The 22,841-nt window shown below is 42.5% G+C and overlaps 1 protein-coding gene across 2 annotated transcripts in view; it reads right to left on the bottom strand.

Annotated features, from left to right (window-relative positions):
* Positions 1-12,749: 12,749 nt before the first annotated feature.
* The window catches only part of LOC132889502 (zinc finger protein 43-like), a 46,664-nt gene continuing 36,572 nt past the window's right edge, over positions 12,750-22,841 (bottom strand). For both annotated transcript variants that reach the window (XM_060926080.1, XM_060926088.1), the window contains exon 5: positions 12,750-14,192. In XM_060926080.1, the coding sequence (XP_060782063.1) occupies positions 13,013-14,192 (1,180 nt within the window). In that variant the 3' untranslated portion in view covers positions 12,750-13,012. The remainder of the gene's footprint in view (positions 14,193-22,841) is intronic.

Raw genomic sequence — 22,841 nt, 5'->3', positions numbered from 1 at the left:
GGGCTGGTGGTCACAGATTGTTTGGCACTGGGATTAGACACTGCACTGGCACATGGAGATGTGTGGATATTTGGCACACTTCCTGGTTTTCAAAAGTTTTTTTCTTTTCTGGCCTGTCACCTGTTCCATCAAGAACATCTGTCTTTCATAGCAGTTCTTGTCAAAATGCTGCTCACAAATTCCCACTTGCCTCTAACAATTTATATTCCCCCCCGGTTTATTAATTCACTTTGGTTATTACTAATGATGTATATTCATTTTAAAGCATTACAATATAAGGCATTACATACACTTTAAACCATCAGGCTGAAACCTGAGCGTTCCAGAAGGACAATAACAAATAATAAATACACACCAAAGCTGGCTGTGAAATGGATAAAGCAGGCCAACATTAGGCTTTTGAAATAGACTGATGTCAACCATACTGAAAATGTGTGGACTGCTTAAAAGTCAGGGCAATGCCAAAAAACCAACAAATTTTTACTGAATTCTGCCAAGAAAAGTGCTCAAATATGCAACTGGAATTCTTCAGAAAATTGTTGATGGCTACCAAAAGCATTTGGTCAAGGTGAAACTTAAGGGACATTTAATCAAATATTAGTTGTGCTGTATGCATAATTTTGACCCTGTTAATTTCAGAAAACTCAAAATTGTGCACCCAATTCTTTTTTTTTTGAAAAGACGAACAATCCATTCTTCCCCCCCGAAAAGAAGTACAAAGAAAATCACTGAAACCCAATATTGCCATGATATTCATGTCCATATTGAGTGTATATAAACTTCTGTCCTCAACTGTAACCCCGTGTTGCTTATTTATACCCCTGCTCCAAAGGAAGGGGGCTATACTGGTTTACCTCTGTCCGTCAGTCCATCCAAAACACCCTTTTTCTCAGCAACCACAAATCATAGCCACTCGGTACTTGGTACCAAACTTCAGGTTGAAGTTCTATTGAGGTATTTCACTCACGTGACCAAGTCATGTGACGCTGCCATTTTGGACGGCACGGCTTGAATCAGTTTGAATGCGAGGAAGGCGACAAACGAAAAACATAAAAGAAAAAGGAGCGAGATGCAGAAAACACCTTCACTATCCAGCGACGTAGGGCATTTACAGGGCGAGCAGAGGGAGAGGTATTTGCAAAAATTGAGTTTAGCAGGCTTAGAGAACGACATTTACCTGCTTCCACCAGGATTGTTCACTGACAGCTAAGGTTTGTTCACATTTTCATTTACTTTCGGTCCTCAGGATAAACAAAATGTTATTAAATGTCATTGAAATAACTTCTTAGTCTGTTGAGACATGGCCCGTTATAAGTTTTTCTTTTACTGTATTTACTAGTTTACTGAGCGCGCTCCGGGGCTGGCTGGCTAGCTAGCTAGCGCTCCGGGGCTGGCTGGCTAGCTAGCGAGCGCTCCGGGGCTGGCTGGCTAGCTAGCGAGCGCTCCGGGGCTGGCTGGCTAGCTAGCGAGCGCTCCGGGGCTGGCTGGCTAGCTAGCGAGCGCTCCGGGCAGGGCTCGAAATTAACTTTTTTTCTTTGTGTCCCCCAGTGGTCCCGAATTCTGTGTTGTATTGTCCCAAATGGAAGCAATAGTGTCCCCATTTTTTTCCTCTCTGAAATAACCAGTGGTTAATATTATCATATGAAGTTACTATTATATTTGTAACTATGCGATTTTGAACCCTTTATATCATTTTTACAATAAGTCACAAGACACAAGCGATACATGTCCTATACATCATCTACTTCAAAATTACAGTTATTGCATTTTCAGTTTATTAAACTTTGGCGATCTCGCTGTATGAATAGATACCCGTTTATTTAAAGGGGCCAACTAGCTCATTCAGAAAATGTTTCAACTCCCTACATCTGCAGTACACTTTAGTTGAAAATAAGACCCCTTTTATGTTCATTTCATCTACTTATACCTTGAATATCTGTTGGCACTTATAAGGCCAACTTATCATTTTCACCATTACCGTTATCCATTTTTATGAACTTTCGCTGCCGAAACGTGGGTGCAAATGTTAGCAACATCAACACAGTGCCAGGTCCGAGCCTAGTTGTGCTGCTGACTGACTAAACTTTCTGAACTAGAAAGACACCAAGAAAACTCACTTATTCTGTTGAACGGTATCTTCCGTCAGTATCATCCACATCATTCCTGTTGTATTTTATAACGTGTCTAACAGTGTTCATTAAGTTCATTCAGTTGCTAGCGTTGCCTGCAGACCAGGCGATGACACTTTGGATCCTGAAGGTCCCGGAGACGTTATGTCTGGGCTTTCAGTTTCTTCCCCGCGGTCGGTCCGCTTCAACCACTTAAGCATTTTTGTTCTGGCCAGAGTCGGCGCAGCGTGTGCGGTAGCAATTCCATTCCAAGTCCATATAATGCGGACTCCGGCCGAAGATTCTAGAACAGAATGCGCTGCTCTGTAGCCTACGGATGCAGGTGCATCGAAAGTGTAGCTACTACGTATTTTTCGCTGTTAACGTTTTAAAATTAAAATTGACAAATTAGGTGAATGTCTACGCATGTGTTACGGCTTTGTAAATAATATTAATGTAGAACTTTTTTTCTAGATCTATTTTTTTCCATTGTCCCGGGATTGTCCCAGATATGATAATTTTGTGTCCCGATGACATTTTTTATGGTCCCCGGGACGTCGGGACACCGTTAGTTTCGAGCGCTGGCTCCGGGGCTGGCTGGCTAGCTAGCGAGCGCTCCGGGGCTGGCTGGCTAGCGAGCGAGCGCTCCGGGGCTGGCTGGCTAGCGAGCGAGCGAGCGCTCCGGGGCTGGCTGGCTGGCTAGCGAGCGAGCGCTCCGGGGCTGGCTGGCTAGCGGGTGAGCGCTCCGGGGCTGGCTGGCTAGCGGGCGAGCGCTCCGGGGCTGGCTGGCTAGCGGGCGAGCGCTCCAGGGCTGGCTGGCTAGCGCTCCGGGGCTGGCTGGCTAGCTGGCTAGTGCTCCGGGGCTGGCTGGCTGGCTGGCTGGCGCTAGCTGGCTAGCGCTCCGGGGCTGGCTGGCTCAGTAAACTAGTAAATCCAGTAAAGGAAAAACTTGAGACTGAAAGGTTTTAACAGTCATCCAAATGACTGAACGTAAACATTGCTACAGTAACATACCAGCTACTGTTGTCGACATTAGCTAGCTTGCCGTCCAAAATGGCGGACACCGGGGCGTCACGTGACCCTGTGACGTCAGGTGAAATACCTCAATACCATGTATACTGTTTTCAGTTCTGTTGCACATCAACTTCCTGTTTACCAATTGAATGTATTTACAAAACATATAGGGTGGATTTACAAAATTTTCCTCACATTTTTCTCAGCAACTACAAATCACAACAGCTTGATATTTGATAGTGAGCTTCAGCTTGGGGTTCTATACCATTTATACCATTTTCAGGGCCCTGTACTATGAACGGAGGTTAACCTACCCAGAAGTAACCCAGGGTTCCCCCGCTAAACCGGGGTTGACAAAACCTGGTTATCTTGTTTGGGGTTAAACGGTACTACGACGCCAGTTATGAAGTTGATTTGTTGAACCTGGTTTAACCTGATCAGGGTTAATGCGCGTTCACGTTAAAGGGGAGGTTATCAGCACAAATCCCCACTGTTCACAATGGCACGGTCGCCGCACTTCACGGAGGCAGGGGCGCCCTCATGTGGTGGCTAGGGGTGGCTGCAGCCACCCCCAGATTACTCTGAGCGGAGGAAGAATGCGCTGTCATAATGCAAAGCTACGAGGAGTTCAAAACAACATTCAGAGCAAAATCTAACACAGCGGCTGCCAATAAGGAGCGGCAAGCATGTTGGCAACGAATTGCCGATCGGGTAAATGCGCAAGTACATTCTCCCTTCTACATGTTCCAGAACAGAAGTATAGGATGAGAGAAAGCTTCATGATCAATCACAAGTCACAGAAAATGGTCCTTCGACGTGGCCCCAGTCATATATAGCTTGTTTAATGTCCGAAAAATCCTGAATAAAATTTGGTATGGTAAATTCATGGAGTAGCCTACTTAAGCTGATATGTGCACAGAGTCACATGAATTAGGATGACTGACTGTTCAGTCCCTTTGACTAAGTTGGTGTATGTCCTGTGAACATTTCAGAGGCAACAGCAGTGCCAAACGCACCTGGCAACAGGTGAAAATGAAATATAAAAACATCATTCATAATGGTAAGTGTGTGTGTGTGTGTCGTTCTTTTTCTGTACTGTGTTTCAGATGAAAAAGCTTTTGCCCAAGGACAAGAAGTAGGCTAAACAGCATTTGCCTTTTATTTATTCAAGTTTTATCTGTTTGCCTAATAGTTCAAATTGTTTTGTATATAGTTTATAATGTAGTTGTGTGATATCTCATCTCATCTCATTATCTCTAGCCGCTTTATCCTTCTACAGGGTCACAGGCAAGCTGGAGCCTATCCCAGCTGACTACGGGCGAAAGGCGGGGTACACCCTGGACAAGTCGCCAGGTCATCACAGGGCTGACACATAGACACAGACAACCATTCACACTCACATTCACACCTACGCTCAATTTAGAGTCACCAGTTAACCTAACCTGCATGTCTTTGGACTGTGGGGGAAACCGGAGCACCCGGAGGAAACCCACGCGGACACGGGGAGAACATGCAAACTCCGCACAGAAAGGCCCTCGCCAGCCCCGGGGCTCGAACCCAGGACCTTCTTGCTGTGAGGCGACAGTGCTAACCACTACACCACCGTGCCGCCTAGTTGTGTGATATTAATGATAATATTGTGGGAAAACTACTTTGCACGGACGTTCATTTAATTTATTCTATCGTCATTTTGTTTGTTCTATTTTTGTGTACTTTATTTATTTATCTGTTTGTCTAGTTGTATCTATTTTTCTAATATATTTTTTGCATTAATTGTTTTTTCCTATTAAAATAATATTGTGTTCTTGTTATAACTTTATCTATTTATCTGACTGTTTAGTTGTATCTATTTTTGTTACAATTTCAATATTTTTAATAAGTTTTTTTCTATTAAAATGTTCTTGTGTGATAACTAGTTCTTGTTATATTTATTGTAGTTGTATCTATTTTATATCTCAGACTTAAATATTTTTGTAAAACAAGTGTTTTTCTATAAAATATTCTTGCGTTCTTGATAACTATGTTCTTGAGTGGGTTTTTTTTTTTTTTTACAGAAAAGCCGTTCTGCATGGACATTCATTAAAGCCCTCATTGTTTTTTAATGGTTATTTATGAGCGTTTAGGGGTTACAATAATGTAAGTCTAGGTTGCTTTATATAAAAGGTATGTCCAGAAATATTGATGTCACTGTCTAAGCAGAGGGATCTGGCTTCTTTAGACGCTGTCTTCTTAAAACTGAATAAATATTTAAAAAGAGCCAAATGAGCCAGTCTTTTGAACGGCTCTTTTCAAAGAACGGATCACAAAGATGCGGATCCCATCAAAGAGCCATAAATCCCATCTCTAATCTGCGCTCTGATATCGCACGGGCCATCCAGGTACGCTGGCATTGTCTCTAGAGGAAATGTCGGTGGAGAGGTGGTGTTTAAAAAGGGTGTGGTTAATTGGAAACCTCGGGTTAACCAAGAACATAACCTGAGACGAGCAGGTTTGAGATGCAGCGTAAGTTGCCATGGCAGCATACCTCGGTTTGAACATAGCCAACTTTCGTAGTATGGGTTAATCGGGAAGTTACGCTGCACGTGATCAAGTTACTCTTGAAGTTACCCTGGTAAGCCAGAAAACCCGCTTCGTAGTACAGGGCCCAGGTCTGTCGCACATGAACTTCCTGTTTACCGACTGAATTACAAAAACACATAGGGTAGATTTTGACACAATTTCAAGAAGCAAAATACGATTTCAAAATGACAGTTTACTAAGATACTATTTTAAATACCTGGGGAGAACACTGCTCTTTACTTCCTTGTTTCAGGGTTAATTATTTGTTGGCATCAACATTCATAATAAGCAATGCCGGGGTGGCCCTATATTTAGCCGGGACCATCCCCGGCCCAAACCATCAATGGTAGCCTGCTTGGAGCATGGGGAAAATAATTTTCACTAATTTTGGTTACTGATCTTATTCTTGCATTAATTATCAATTCAACTGCACTCTGCATTTTCACATGGCAGCCCAGACGCCGAAAGCATCGCAGCAGATTAAATAGGCGCTACCAAATAAGGAAATTCTCCCCTCCCCTCTATTGCAGTTGGTTTGGTCCAAGACTCCTCCTCTGTATTGCGGGGAACTCAAACAACATTGGCGCGAAACAGCGCGCGTCAGTGATGGAGGGCAGAAAGAGGCCAGGTGGAACCGAAAGGGCGAAGCTTAAAAAAAGGAAGGAGGTGGCAGCAAAATGTGCCAAATTGACAGATATGTTCTCAAGACCAGCTGGTAGGTTACGAAAGATATGGAGTATGATAACCCTGTTTGTCGATTTTATCAGTCTATGCTAGGCCTATAATGTGTCGATAGTTTGCGATGTCAATTCAGCTTTTTGATGTCATGTGAAATCTCGCAATTTACACGGTATAGATGTGGTGTATGTCTTAATTCTAAGAAGAACCGGACATTGCTTTACATCCCAGTTATTAACAATTTTAGATGAACAGGTCCCAAATGTGCTGTTGCGCGTTATTTCCTCATCCAGCCTATTTCATCTCGCTGTCACACCGTGCATTTCCACAGGCGTGCGCACATTGTGGTTATGAACACATAGGCCTAGAAGTCATATTTGATGTTAAATAATTGTTGTTAAATATATAACTTAGAAGAGGTGTATGCGTATGCCAATATTCTAAGCAGAATCGAACACTTGCTTTAGCCTACATTTCATTTAACCATTTTTGAGTTGCCTAATGCACCCTCACGCTTTATCTGCCGGTTGCTGAGTACCCAGCATTGTTGATTTGCCATTATTTTCGAGGCGTATGCGGCATGTAATGCACAAGCATTGGTTCAAATGCACGCGAGATGGGTGCTTTCGTTATTTTAAGACTATGTGACTAAAAATGTGTTGTGTAATTCGTCTTAAATAACGCGAAACAATCAGCCATACTCGCTGCTTTGCTATTTGGAGTGGCAGGCAGCTGGATTTCGCCCCCGACGTAAAAGTTCATTCCCACACCCGGGCCGAAGATGCCGATTTCTGAAGATGCATGTCCTTTGGATGTGTTTTCAAATATTTTCACTAAGGAACTTTGGGACATGTTGGTGACACAGATAAATGTATATGCGGATTAGACACGCGGCCACACACCATCCAATTTTAAGTGGAGCCCCGTCTCATACTAGATGAAATCGTTCGTCGGTCTCTGCATTACGTTTGTGGTCATTAAACTACTGCGTAATGGAAGTTTTATTAACCCTAAAGTAATGCAGAGAACGACGAACAACATACATTGTCACTACCTGAATTTAAACCAAATAAAAAGCATTGTGAAAGAACAGTTATTTGTTTTATCTTTTTTTAATGTACTCAAATTCCTCCTCCATTTCAAAGTGGCCTGAATGTGAACTAAACTCCCGGACTGAAAACAGGGCCCACTCCGGCCCTGATAATAAGTGACCTATTCCTTCAATTGCTTGCATTCTGATACAAGCGACAGCGGGGGTATACGCAAGTGAGCAGTAGCTCAGTTGATCTTGTTTGTTATGCTTTTCATGTTTGTATCATGTTAACCAATGTCTACTTTGGGTGAGTAATGTTCTCTGTTAATATGTAAACCAATCCAAAAGTCATGAACACTGACCAGCAATATGGCACGAGCATGACAGCTGTTGTCCTGAATGTCAGCGGTGCTGTGATTTGGCTGCAACACAACTGTGATTTATAAAATGTGCAAAGTGGTCATGTTGAACACTTTTATCCCCTCCATTCTATCAGGACCTATTCATACATATTTCCCCATTTACCTGGTGTTCTTACAGAACACTACAACAAAGTAGATCATTGAACAATGCAACAGCAATGCTGGCTGATTTATTTCAGTGTTTGCTTTTCAAAAACAGTGCAGTGGTTTTTCTCAGCAGTAATATGCTTTGAATTTACGGAAGCGTATTAGGGCCACTTGGAGAAAATATTTTTTTCTAAATTCCGAGATTAAAAGTCGGAAATTTCAAGAAAAAACTCGAAATTCCGAGATTAAAAGTCGAAATTTTCGAGAAAAAAAGTCGAAATTATGGCATACAAAGAACGCATGCTGGGCAGCACGGTGGTGTAGTGGTTAGCGCTGTCGCCTCACAGCAAGAAGGTCCTGGGTTCGAGCCCCATGGCCGGCGAGGGCCTTTCTGTGTGGAGTTTGCATGTTCTCCCCGTGTCCGCGTGGGTTTCCTCCGGGTGCTCCGGTTTCCCCCACAGTCCAAAGACATGCAGGTTAGGTTAACTGGTGACTCTAAATTGACCGTAGGTGTGAATGTGAGTGTGAATGGTTGTCTATGTGTCAGCCCTGTGATGACCTGGCGACTTGTCCAGGGTGTACCCCGCCTTTCGCCCGTAGTCAGCTGGGATAGGCTCCAGCTTGCCTGCGACCCTGTAGAAGGATAAAGCGGCTAGAGATAATGAGATGAGATGAGAACGCATGCTCTAACTGCTGCCATGGCAACGAATGGCCACCGGAAAGGGGAGTCGTGGAAAGTGGCTGCCAACCGGCCTGGCCCTGAACATGTGAACTTAGCGACGTTGACTCTGAATGCAAGACACAAGGGATGCAGTTGAAAGGTAAGATTATCATTCTGTTCTGTTTGATGTTACATTGCATTGCGGATATGGTTAAGGGTACGCAATATCAATTAGGATCAGAAGTGACACTTACTACCATGCAGGCTGCATGCTACAACCACAAGGCGTACTGCTAGTTTAGAAACCTGGACATGACACTGCCCTTAGTAGCCGATCATGTCCGAGTGCTAAACGTTTGTGCGTACAGTGAAACGACACAATTGGTGTCCGTATAATGACTGCAGAAACCCATTTCATCTAGCTAGTAACTTATTGCTAATATTATGCTAACGCCACTACAGTAGGCCTAAGCCTCGTCTGTAGAGCAGAAGGGTTTCCAAGTCACCTCTAATATTTCAATCTAGAGACATCAAACATATAATTTGCCTCGGCAGGCTAGATGAATAATTCCACTTGTACCTACCTGAAGTGTCATGAGTCCAGGAGTTAAATTCCTATTAAACGTTTTCTGGTGAGATTAGCCCACTGAATTGTTTTCGTTTTGGATTAATTGGCTATGAAAGTAGTTTAATCAAGGGAGATAACGTTAGCCTAAATTTGGGCTCAGCATGGGATGACTTTTGATGTTATCAGGGAAGCCTGTGGGGATAAGATGGAACAGGCATATCTGTCCATACAATGTGATAGTAAAATATTGTGATTTCTATAGAAAGTATCATATGTGAACGTTCTGTTATGACTTTTCTCAGTTTAACGCACTGATTTTCATATTTTCCTGTATGGTGTTATCACACATGAAAATTAAATACATGATGTCAGAAGCACTTTGCAAATATTATCTGGTGCTACTCAAATTCTTCAGTGTTATAATTTAATGCACTTGATCTGAGAATTTGTTACACATGGCATTACACAATAGTGCCTCGGCCTAAAAAACCGTCCCATCCCTAGCCCAGGGCCCCTACTACTGGGTCCTGGATAATGAATCCCACTTTGCCTCCCACTTCAACACCCCTGCTCCTGGTTTGTTTGTATTGTGCCCACCCCCTCTCCCACCCAAATGAAACCATTTCAACCACTCCATCTTAAATAATCAGGATACTGTTACTGAAACTGTAATACAGAATTTATATACTGAATATTATGTCTGATCTCTAGGAAGAAGTTGATGGGGTTGTATCGACTTGGAATGACCACAGAGTCCGTCAAGTCCACAACTCTTGTTCACCTCATGGACGTCCCTCCATATTACATGCAGTCCCTCAGCTGTACGGAGGCAGAGACTATTTGCAGAATGTGGACCTGGAGAAAGTTGAAGTCTGCCTTGAAGAGTGTATGTTCAAAGACTTTCCATGTGATGAGGATGTGTTTCACACTTGTGTGGACCTAATGTCAGAGCATAATCTGTCATTAACAAATGTGTTTGAAACAGTTAACCTGTATCTCACACTCAGACAGCTGATAAACAATGATCTTGGTGTAAATCATTAATTTTATTGGATGCGGTCTTGTCACCTGTTGTAAGATGAGATAGTACTGTATTCAAGCATCCCGTAACATCCACAACAAGATACACATGATGTCAAGGTTGCCATGGTCGTGGACACCTCAACAGGCACAGGCCATTTCAGAGATGTCTTTGTTTTTTCCTTTGCCCATTTTATTTACAATTTGAAATATTGCAGTTTAACTGATTGCCAATTAAAATTTTTTTTTTTTTTTTACTTGTAATACCTGCTTTAAAAGATGTAGCTTCTTATTTTCACATCAAATGTATTAGCAGTCAAGTTATTTTGTTCTACCATTCAACATTTGCAAATATGAATAAAAATGCAAAATCCTAACAAGTTTTAACTGAATTATTTATTCAGATATTTAAAAGATCACAATACAAAGAATGCAAAACTTTATAATTTCATTGGAACTGTAATGCCACCTTAAAATCTTTACAGAAGGAAGCCTTCAAAAGTAAGATGACTTTTGTAAACAGCAACTGTATGGAGTAAAACAGTGGTTGCCATGAGAAATGTAAACAAGTAGTCATACATTGGTAATTCCGACTAAAATCCATGACATCTCATCTGAAATTATTTATAAAAGATAACTGGAATTTTCTGCTGATAATAACTCTTCCCAGGCAGACAAAACAACAACAGTAGGCCTAATCCATTATTAGAAGGCATTTTGTTGTCCTTAAAGCACACAACAGGTATTCACAATTCTCTGCAGCATACCACTTAAAGTTCATGCCACTTAAAGTGCGTAAAGTAAACTCAAACAAAATAAAAAAAAAAAAAAGTGGTCAACAAGGTGGTGACACTAACATCTAGTGAATGCTGCTGAAAGTCAGTTAACTCACAGTCAAAATCATCAAGCTTCCCGTCTGCATTTCTTCCACCTGGAAAAAACAACTGCACAGCTTTATCAATCAAGTCTGATTTTTTACTTTCCTTCTGAACACTCGTTTTTCTGGTTCCACCTCCTTTTTTGGTTCGTACCTGCACCAATTCCCCTTTCCTAAAATGCAACCATCCCAATTCAATTTTTCTCTCATTCTTCTGAGCATTTCTTGCTGTGGTTTGACACTCACTCTCAGACACACGATCAGCTTTTTTCCCTGCAATCTTTGCTTTAAGCCACTCAAAGACCTTTGACTTGTGACTTCTGGGTTCTTTTTCCTTCCGTCTGCAGTATCCAAAAACAGCCAGCCGGTCACCATAGGAAGGCAGATATTCCCTTAGCTGGTCATCTGTCATTAGGTTTATGATGCTGGAATCAATCTACAATAAATATATACATTATGAATTCTCAGATCAAGTGCATTAAATTATAACACTGAAGAATTTGAGTAGCACCAGATAATATTTGCAAAGTGCTTCTGACATCATGTATTTAATTTTCATGTGTGATAACACTACTTCATACAGGAAAATATGAAAATCAGTGCGTTAAACTGAGAAAAGTCATAACAGAACGTTCACATATGATACTTTCTGTAGAAATCACAATATTTTACTATCACATTGTATGGACAGATATGCCTGTTCCATCTTATCCCCACAGGCTTCCCTGATAACATCAAAAGTCATCCCATGCTGAGCCCAAATTTAGGCTAACGTTATCTCCCTTGATTAAACTACTTTCATAGCCAATTAATCCAAAACGAAAACAATTCAGTGGGCTAATCTCACCAGAAAACGTTTAATAGGAATTTAACTCCTGGACTCATGACACTTCAGGTAGGTACAAGTGGAATTATTCATCTAGCCTGCCGAGGCAAATTATATGTTTGATGTCTCTAGATTGAAATATTAGAGGTGACTTGGAAACCCTTCTGCTCTACAGACGAGGCTTAGGCCTACTGTAGTGGCGTTAGCATAATATTAGCAATAAGTTACTAGCTAGATGAAATGGGTTTCTGCAGTCATTATACGGACACCAGTTGTGTCGTTTCACTGTACGCACAAACGTTTAGCACTCGGGCATGATCGGCTACTAAGGGTAGTGTCATTTCCAGGTTTCTAAACTAGCAGTACGCCTTGTGGTTGTAGCATGCAGCCTGCATGGTAGTAAGTGTCACTTCTGATCCTAATTGATATTACGTACCCTTAACCATATCCGCAATGCAATGTAACATCAAACAGAACAGAATGATAATCTTACCTTTCAACTGCATCCCTTGTGTCTTGCATTCAGAGTCAACGTCGCTAAGTTCACATGTTCAGGACCAGGCCGGTTGGCAGCCACTTTCCACGACTCCCCTTTCCGGTGGCCATTCGTTGCCATGGCAGCAGTTAGAGCATGCGTTCTTTGTATGTCATAATTTCGACTTTTTTTCTCGAAAATTTCAACTTTTAATCTCGAAGATTTCAACTTTTTTTCTCGAAGATTTCGACTTTTTTCTCGAAGATTTCGACTTTTTTTCTCGGAATTTCGAGTTTTTTTCTTGAAATTTCCAACTTTTAATCTCGGAATTTAGAAAAAAATATTTTCTCCAAGTGGCCCTAATATGCTTCCGTATGAATTTGAGGTGAAATCAACAAAAAATGAATTCTTCCAGAAATAGTTCTGTAACTTCTATTTATTGTGTCAGCAAGAGAGACAGCACAGTCTGTATTATACAAATAACAGGAGAAGACTACATGGCAGTTTTGACAAGGCAGGCTTTATAAAAGTTGAAGACAGGTCTGTGAATTAAAATAAAAGCTTGTTTGAGGAAATATCTGCATCCTTAATAGACTTTTAATAACCATTTACAGATGCAGGACTTCAGACATAATTTTTCCTCGTGAACTATTAATCAAAGCTTTACTAAAGAACTGCCACCATTTATAAATCGTTTTCCTCTAGATCACTCATTATTTCTTCCTCCTGAGTCGAACCCGAGTCATGGTGTCGTTGCTTGTGGTTCTTCAGGCTGACGTTGTGACTGAATGACTCTCCACATTGCTCACACATGAAAGGTTTCTCTCCAGTGTGGACACGCATGTGGGAAGTGAGGTTTACTACTTGGTTAAAGGAACGCTCACACACTTGGCATTTGAAAGGCTTTTCACCAGAGTGGATGAGTTTATGCCTCCTCAACCTGGTACTATACTTAAACACCTTGTTACAGACATCACACACATGTTTACGTGGACCTCGATGGGATCTAACATGTTTATCGCGTTTGTGCATCTCACGAAACATCTGTGGACAATCTGGACAGCTGTAGGATGGAGTTTCTTTAGGATGAGTCTGCTCATGGTCCAGTTTTGCAGATTTGGTTTTGAAGACCTTCAGACAGTATTTACATGGATGATCACCAGCCAAATGGACCTGATTGTAGTGCGCCTTTAAGCCGACCTCAGTGAGGAACCTTTTCCCACAGTCTGAACAGACAATTAATTTGATTTTGTGTTCACAGACATGCTCTTTATTTGCTCTAACAAACTTGCCACAATCCTGACACAGTATATTGAATGGTTTGGCTCTGTGCTCCTGCTCAACATGCATTTGAAAACTGGCAACATCATCAAACTGAACAGGTAGAATTTCACAATTGTGTGTTTGAACGTCGTCACCTGTCCTGCACTGAGAACAGCAGAACACTTTTTTGTGTTTAAGGATAGAACAGGAGCGCGAGGCCTCAGTCTCACATTGTGTACACCACACCACAAGTTTACCCTGACCCTCCTCCTTTAAAGCTGTGAACAGGTCTTCATCCATAGACACATCAGAGTCTGTGGCTTCTTCATCTAAACAAGGCTCCCACTCATCTGAACTATCAGACTTCCTCTTTCTTTTCTTTTTCTCTTCCTCTTCTGAAAGGCTTGCTTCTTCATCACTAGATAAACTTGTGGGAGGATGACTCATCCAGTCTCTGCGGTCGCCACAACTCTTACAGTCCTGTGTGACTGAAGACAGCTTCTCGTTGCCCTCAATGGTAGTACAGCACTCTCTCTGACAAAACCAGCAGAACTGGAAAAGCTCCAGCAAACATTGCGTGTTCACCATCACCTCAGTACTCCTGAAATGAAGCAGGGGAGAAAACAATATCAGTACATTTTGGAAATAAAAACTAAAAGGGTCATTATGTGCCAAGTCAATACATAACCCATGCCCTTTGGCCTCAGATTTTCTTAATTCTAGAACTAAATGTCCCTTTACCCACCAAATGAACAAATCTCAAGTTTGAGCCCTGCGTCAAATAGATTCGTGAAATTTGACACCATGTTCTGAGTTTCATCTCATCTCATTATCTCTAGCCGCTTTATCCTTCTACAGGGTCGCAGGCAAGCTGGAGCCTATCCCAGCTGACTACGGGCGAAAGGCGGGGTACACCCTGGACAAGTCGCCAGGTCATCACAGGGCTGACACATAGACACAGACAACCATTCACACTCACATTCACACCTACGGTCAATTTAGAGTCACCAGTTAACCTAACCTGCATGTCTTTGGACTGTGGGGGAAACCGGAGCACCCGGAGGAAACCCACGCGGACACGGGGAGAACATGCAAACTCCGCACAGAAAGGCCCTCGCCGGCCACGGGGCTCGAACCCAGGACCTTCTTGCTGTGAGGCGACAGCGCTAACCACTACACCACCGTGCCGCCTCTGAGTTTCATATTGCATTAAATATTACATCCAGAAACCCTAACTTTTCCATGGCTCTAAACCAGTGATTCTCAACTGGTGGGTCACGGGGCCTTGAATAATAAATCCATCCACACCAGCATTCATCACCCACCAACAAATGGCTTGGTAGAATGATTCAAACACCTCAAAACTTAATTTGGAAGTTTGTAAGCAGAGATGTATGTAATTGGGATTGCAAGCACCCAATATTTAAGTCCACCCTACTGGCTTTGTTCACTGACAATTAGACAGCCTGACAAGTATTTTGCTGTTGAACTATAGCCACACCTCCAAATTTGGAAAGAAAGCGATTTGGAGGTGATTGTCAGGGTGTCGGAACTCAAGGTGGACATAAAATCAATCACCGATTTAACAACAAACATTTTAATGGATTCATTTTGAAGGACTTGACATGCCCAGGGCGCTAAAGCCTGGGCGAGGACTATGGAGAATTTAAGTTGCTCAAACATCAAGATCCCCCTCTCAGCATTGCTGTAGGATCCAAAGGATAGGGTGAATCAATACAGTTTGGTATCGGCACAGCAGAAGTTGACGGAAGGCAACATGATGTGCCATCCAGCTGTCTTAGGGACTCCACTCTGGACTTCTGTAGGGTTTACTCCCTTAGCCTTCTCCTGAAGACAACCACACAGCAGTGGTTTAATCCATAGCTGAGCCGTAGTTGACGAGTTCCCAAGGCGGATCCACGCAATGGTCAGCCTGCAGGATTAACGCTACGTTCACACTGCAAGGCTTAATGCTCAATTCCGATTTTTTTGTGAAATCCGATTTTTTTGTGAGGTCGTTCACATTAACAAATATATGCGACTTGTATGTGATCCTCAGTATGAACGAAAAGCGACCTAAAAGTGTTCCGCATGCGCACTGCAGGATACGACGACGTCACACGCAGTGAGCATGGCCAGTGTTTATGGAAGTAAAACCGCCCGGTTGCGGTATGACTCATCCAATCTAGCTTGAATAGCTGCATCCCCCCAAATGGAAATCAGCTCCCTAACCTCTGCGTCCTTCCATTGAGAAGATTCAGAACCTTCACAGCCCGAAGCGTCCCTCGCATTGATGTCATGCGCAGGGGCGCAGATACGTTTTTTGAACTGGGGGGGGACAAAAAACTGGGGGGGGGACAAAGCTGCCAGCAAACCAACCCCAACCCCGATATGCCTGTCAAACTTGTGGGTTACCATAGCAACCAAGCTCGAGCTCGCAACCTGTGCAGTCTGCGCAGCTCAACCAACCGAATATCAGTCTTTGTTTTGTTTTATGTGAGTTGTTGCAACTATATGTATACACTGCTGTGCACCTCAATAAACCGAATGGTAATTAGTCTTTTGATTTTTCCGTGAGGTTTGCCTTATGCAAAGAAAGACAGCATAGACGTTTTTTCCTCCCTATAAGTAGGGGGGACCGAACGAGGTGAATTTAAATATGACTCGTCCCACCCTCTATCTGCGCCCGTGATTATGCGCCATGTTGTTGTAACTTTTTTTGAGAGACCCGCCGCCTACTTCAGCGCAGAATAGTGACGTTTGTGGCTTGTTGATGACGTGTAAGTCGGATGAATGCGACCTGGCGGTTCAGATTGAAGTCGCATATGAAAAGAGCGGATAGAAATCGGAATTAGCACCACATATCCAAACGGCCTGGGTCGGATTTGAAAAAATCGGATCTGTGTCGTTCATATTGTCAATAAAAGATCGGATACAGGTCACATATGGGCGAAAAGATCGGATTTGAGTCACTTCAGCCTGCAGTGTGAACGTAGTCTAAGTCTTCAGGGAGCTACAGTCTTCCCCCACCAGAGCCTTGTTAGCACCAATGGAGCACTTGCATGTGACGTCACAGCCGATCCAGATTGTGACAGACGCCATCTTGGTCAAACGCCATATTTCCGCCTTCTACTTCTGGTTCTACTTCTGGTTCTACCTTTTCTTCTGGAAAACCCTACTATATACAATTCTACTACAACGGCTGCGGCTACAAGCTCTCCCTACCTGTGCACGTTTTTTATGTGTATTTTTGCGTGTTGTTCATCTGTACCGGACTTCAATATCCACTACAACCGGATGGACTTACTGGACATTGGTTTCCAGCAGAAAATGACGGTTTGTAGCGATTTCCATTGCATGCACAACATTCTGGACGAGATGGCGAGACCAGCGGGGTCTCCGTGGATTGTTATCGGAAGCAAAGCGAAGGAGGCGGCGCCGGGAGCGGAAGCAAAAGAGAGGCTGCAGAGCCGGCCTGTTGACTAAGCTCAGAAAACAGCCACTCAAATCTCCACTTCTAAGCCTCTACCTCTCCAACGCCGGATCCATGGTAAACAAGACGGACGATTTGGAATTACAGCTGGAATTACCTTATTCTATTCTATAATCGGCTGGTCAGTGCTATACTCAATACTTAAGTGACTTACCCATCCAATGAGGATTGTTATTTTCTTGTTTACAAGATGCCACATCTGAGTCGCTGACAAATCCTGAATTTCTGTAAAGATAACTGTCCAGAGATTTATAAGCACGCAGTGCTTCACCACTGAACAGCGAGGGAAAGTTAATGAGGTAATTATACACGTCTGGGTATTCCGCTGGCAGTTCAAAATCCACTGACACGGTCGTGAAAACTACGTCCGGTAAGCCATAAGGGTCACTAATCTGTAGATCGTTTATTTTAGACATATATCTAGTTATCTGTTCATTAGAAAAATGAGCCGTGTAGTCCGTCGGTTGAAATTGATCCATTCTGTACACGAGTGCAGCAGTATTCAGCTGTGTTTTTTACCGACAAGATGGCGGCTGTGTATTTTCCGGTCACGTGACTGCAAGATCTCTATTAAACAACTGGTGGTCCCAGGGTACACCAGAATAGCTTGGTACAAAGCAAGTCAGGGTACTTTTATTACCTTTTTTGGCTCCACTGGCATAGAACCTAGACCAGGCACGGCAGTCTGCACTGGGACATGCTGTGAATGAGGGGTGAAAACCAAAACCACAGCTACCATGACAGGTCACAACAGGCTGTATACAAAGCAACTCTGACTACAAGACACACATGACACAAATATGTACAGACATTCTACCATACAATACCCACACCCTTACAACCCATGGCACTGTTTGTACCGTTGAAGCAATCTCCAATGCCTTTCCTGTGAATAATGGTGTGAAGCAAGGTTGTGTCTTGGCACTGACTCTATTCGGAATTTTTCTCCATGCTCCTCCAGTACGCCTTTGCAGAGTGCAATGAGGGAATTTTCCTTTGCATGAAAGACAATGGGAAACAACAATACTGCCCAACTCTACTCCAAAACAAACGTTAGGGAAGTCCTCATATGCAAGTTGCTATTTGCAGACGATGCAGCACTGGTGTCACACAGTCAAGCTGAATTGCAGCGGTTAGTTAACTGTCTCACACCTGTAAAGAGTTCGGGCTGACCATCAGCCTGAAAAAGACAAACATCTTCACCCAGGATACCATCGACAATACCCATCTCAAAGTATCAGACTCGTTCACCTACCTTGGGTCTACCATCTCAAGCTCCCCTTCCTTGGACGCCGAAGTGAGCTCCAGAATCACCAAAGCTACAGCTATCATGGCCAGACTGAATAAGCAAGTTTGGTACAATAGCCAACTAATGAGAAAACCAAGCTACGTGTCTACGAAGCTTGTGTACTCGGCACGCTTCTATACGCCAGCGAGACTTGTACAATGTATGCCAAACAAGAGAAGCGACTCAACAGCTTCCATCTCCGCTGTCTCAGATGTAGCCTCCAGATCAAGTAGCAGGAGAAAGTGGATAACACCGAGGTCCTTAAGCATGGTAGAATCCCTAGCTTGGTTGCACTTCTCAGCCCGAGATGCTTCAGGTGGCTTGGTCATGTTTGATGGATGGAGCCAGATCGAATTTCAAGGGACATACTTTACAGGGAGTTGTGCACAGGATCTTGGTCAGTTGGGTATCCAAAACTCCGATGCAAAAGGGACATGCGGCGAACCGTCATCAACACTAACAACTGAGAATACATCGCAGACAATTGTGATAAATGGAGAGCTATAGTCAGAGTTGGACTGCAGAGGGCAGAGTCTCACAGAAACATTTAGTTCGCTGAGAAGAGAACCAGAAGGAATGCAAGGGCAGCCTCTAAAAGGTCATTTACCTTAGTCTGCAGACAATGAGGAAGAAACCGTCACTCTAGAGTGGGCCTGCATAGCCACTTAAAGGTGTTCTTCCAGCTCCTAGCACTATACCATCGTCTCCTAAGACAGATGGATGCCAACAACAATCTGATATGTCGTTTAATTCTACCAAATATTGCAATTTGTTCAAAACACCTTCAAGGTTAAAAAAAATTGAATGAATGAAAAAAAAAAATTAGAATACCGTATTTTTCGGACTATAAGTCGCACTTTTTTTCATGGTTCGGCTGGCAATGCGACTTATACTCCGGTGCGACGTATATATGTTTTTTTTTTTTTTTTTTCACCGCGGAATAACTGGAGCTGATGCTGAGTCTGACGACAGCCACGCAGAAGAGGAAACGGCGCTTCATCTGCCGCTGGAGGCAGAGTTGTTCAGAAGCGACACCGAGGATGAGGAATTCAATGGATTTGCTGATTTAGAGTGAAATCATCAGCTTGATAAACTTGATTGACCTGTGTTTTATTATTAATGATAGGCCTATAGTTATTTAAATAAGTTATGTAGTGATTTTAGGCAGTGCTTAATTTGTGAAGTGGGAGGTCCCGGAACGCAGGAGGTGGGTGGGTCCGGCGACTCAAAAAAAAAAAAAAAAAGGTGGGGGATGGTTTACTATAACTTAAAGCACATGCGCTTATTGTGTGTGTAAAATAATAATAATAATAATAATAATATCAGACATTATGATCTTAGAAAACGCTTTAGTGACAAACAGTTACAGACAGTAATATGTCGTGATATTATATTATAAAATATTAATTTTTATTAGTCTATATATTAAATTATATATTACATTTATCTTCTAAAATAACAGACTGTACTCATCACAACCGGTTTATTTCACCATTGGAGATCGGCTCACACAAGACATGAGTTAAATGACTCATTTTAAGGATTTAAGTAGGGGATTTAAAAGCGGTTGTTGTTGTTGTTGGTTTTTTTTTCACTAGACGGTTGTTTTTACTACCGTACCTGTCTTTGGAGATGATATACCTATAGCCTACTTGACCTCTGATTTGATGAAATAAAATTCGACAAAAATGAAGAATGACACTCCTCGATGATGACTACAGCTTTAATAACACAGATGAAAGAGCCATGGGGCGATAATAAGCCCTACCGGTAAAAATATTCTAAAAGCAAACTGATTAATGCATCAGTAATAGGCTACTAATATTAGTTATAATAATAATAATATAGGCTATTAGTAATAACGATAGTGATAGTATTAAAGATAGTAGTAGATATTTAAAATAATGAGACTAGGCTACTTACAGGGCAAAGGGCGCGTTATCACTGCTCAGCTGTTCGTTTATTAAATAAACAATGCAGTCGCGCAGTAACCACGCGCCGCTTATCAGATACAATCACAGATTCCATGGATAGAATAACCCTTCAAAAAAGTGCGACTTATAGTCCGGTGCGACGTATATATGTTTTTTTCGTCTTCATAATGCATTTTTTGGCTGATGCGACTTAAACTCCGGAGCGACGTATAGTCCGGAAAATACGGTACATAGGGAAAGCCATGGCCTAATGGTTAGAGAAGTAGCTTTAGGACCAAAAAGGTTACTAGTTTGATTCCCTGGGCCAGCAGGAATGGCTGAAGTGCCCTTGAGGAAGGCACCTAGCCCCCAACTGCTCCCCAGACTGCCCTGGGTATGTTATATGTCGCTCGGGATAAGAGCATTTGCTAAATGGCATTAATGTGCTATTGTGTTGTGTTTTAGACTCCCATGGCTTCCAGGCAATACCTCAGAATATACTTCTTGTAGAATGTTAAGAAAATTATTATTATACACGAATAAATTTTCACTTACTTATGATATTCCAATGTCTTTTAGTTGACATCTTGATCACATCTAACGCTTGGCGTCTCTGGCCACCGCTGGATGGTGCACGTGACCTAGAAATCAGCTAATCTCACATATGGCTGAGTTGGTATGTCCCTATGTCCCGAAACAGCTTGAACAGAAATATCAGGATATGGTTGTGGTGCCTTATGTGAAATGGCTCAGCAAAGCTTACACCAGGATTTTAAAGTCCTACAGTATTACTACAGTCAACCGTCCCCTTAAAACCATTAGGAACATCCTTGTCCACCTGAAAGACAAAGTGGAGAATGAACAAAAGATGGAGGTGGTATGCCAGCTTCCCTGTAAGAATTGCCCTCTAAGAGTGTATACATTGGAGAAACAGGGAGGAAGCTGATACGTTCACTCAGGCCACACAGACAAGAGCTGCAAGGACTCAGGCTGGGACCATCACACACAAGTCAGCCATTAGACTGTTATGGAAAACCATGTGATTGATTGGGAGGGGGTCAAGGTGATCGATAGGGAGGCACACAGGCAGACCAAATGGATAAGAGAGGCTATATGGATCCAGAAGACAGACTGCTGCATGAATCGGGACATACCAACTCATCCATACATGGGATTAGCTGATTTCTAGGTCACGTGTACCATCCAGCGGTGGCCAGAGATGCCAAGCGTTAGATGTGATCAACATGTCAGCGAAGACAGACACTGAAACATCATAAGTAAGTGAAAATTTCTTCAGTTGTATATAAGAATTTAAGATTAATAAATCAACCAACTGGATGAAACTTTTCGAAAAAAAAAAATTCTTGTAGAATGGTTTTGCACTGGCTGTCCAACACAAACCTTGTTATTCAAACAATGCCAGTGGGAATAATGTGTAATATGTAATGAGTAGGAGTGGGCAAACTGGCGGTTTTGTATCATCATCATTGATGGTGATGTCCACAATCTACTTTTCAAGTAAATTGTAGAGGCCGTGACCTTTTATGTCATCCTACTAATGTTTTCAAACTTCCCATAAAACTTGGATGGCCAGTAATAACCGAATCTATGCAACATTCACAAACCAACATAACGACTGCCTACTAGGTGGATGTGCTGATTGGCCAAATTATGAGGGGACTTCAAAAAGTTCTCAGCCTCACCCGGAAACAAGGGGCACAACTCCCATTTCAGGGCGTAACTAAAGCCTTGTGTCACTGTCCACAAAAACTCAAATAAAAGAAGCAAATCAAAGAGAAAAGAGAGAAACGCTTCTAGCTGGCATACTGTTGCTCCAGGACAACGTGCACGTCCACACTGCACAGGCGGAAAGAGCAGAAGCAGCCAAATGTGGCTTTGAACTGTTGCCCCATGCACCTTACTCACCCGACCTGGCACCGTCTGACTTCTATTGGTTTCCCAAACTGAAATCCCACTCGTGTGGTCACCATTTTCAGAGTGATGAAGTCATTCATGCTGTTGAGGAGGATCTGGAGGCTCAAGATGTGACCACCTTCCGTGAAGGGATAGCGAAGTTTGAACATCGGTAGACCAAGTGCATTGAAGTTCAAGGAGACCATGCTGAAAAATTATACAAGAACAATCTTTCTCCTATGACACTTTCTGGGTGAGGCTCAGAAATTTTTGAAGTACACCCGTATATCATGCGTCATCATCACAGGGTGTCTTTTGTGCAACGTATTTGGAAAACATTTCAAATGAGGTGCTGGTGCCAGTTTTTTTATTTTTATTTTTTTAAATACTCGATGTCAGCAGTGGTTCGGCAATGTGTGGTCAGATATTTCTCAAAGCAAAGTTATCTGTAAACTTTGTTGAGCAACAGTTGCCACTTCCAAAGGTAATACAAGAAATCGTGAACAGAGTGCGTTTCACTCAAGTCGGTAGAACCCCATTCATCTGCATCTTACAAAATATTGAAATAAACAGTTATAATTTACTGATGCATTAGAGCAGTCGAAAAAAATTACAATAAAAGCAGCAAATGACGCAAAGAGG

This window comes from Neoarius graeffei, chromosome 1, assembly GCF_027579695.1.
Source record: "Neoarius graeffei isolate fNeoGra1 chromosome 1, fNeoGra1.pri, whole genome shotgun sequence".
Lineage (NCBI taxonomy): Eukaryota > Metazoa > Chordata > Actinopteri > Siluriformes > Ariidae > Neoarius > Neoarius graeffei.
The sequence above is the reverse complement of the archived record's forward strand: the minus strand, read 5'-3'. Positions and strand labels throughout refer to the sequence as shown.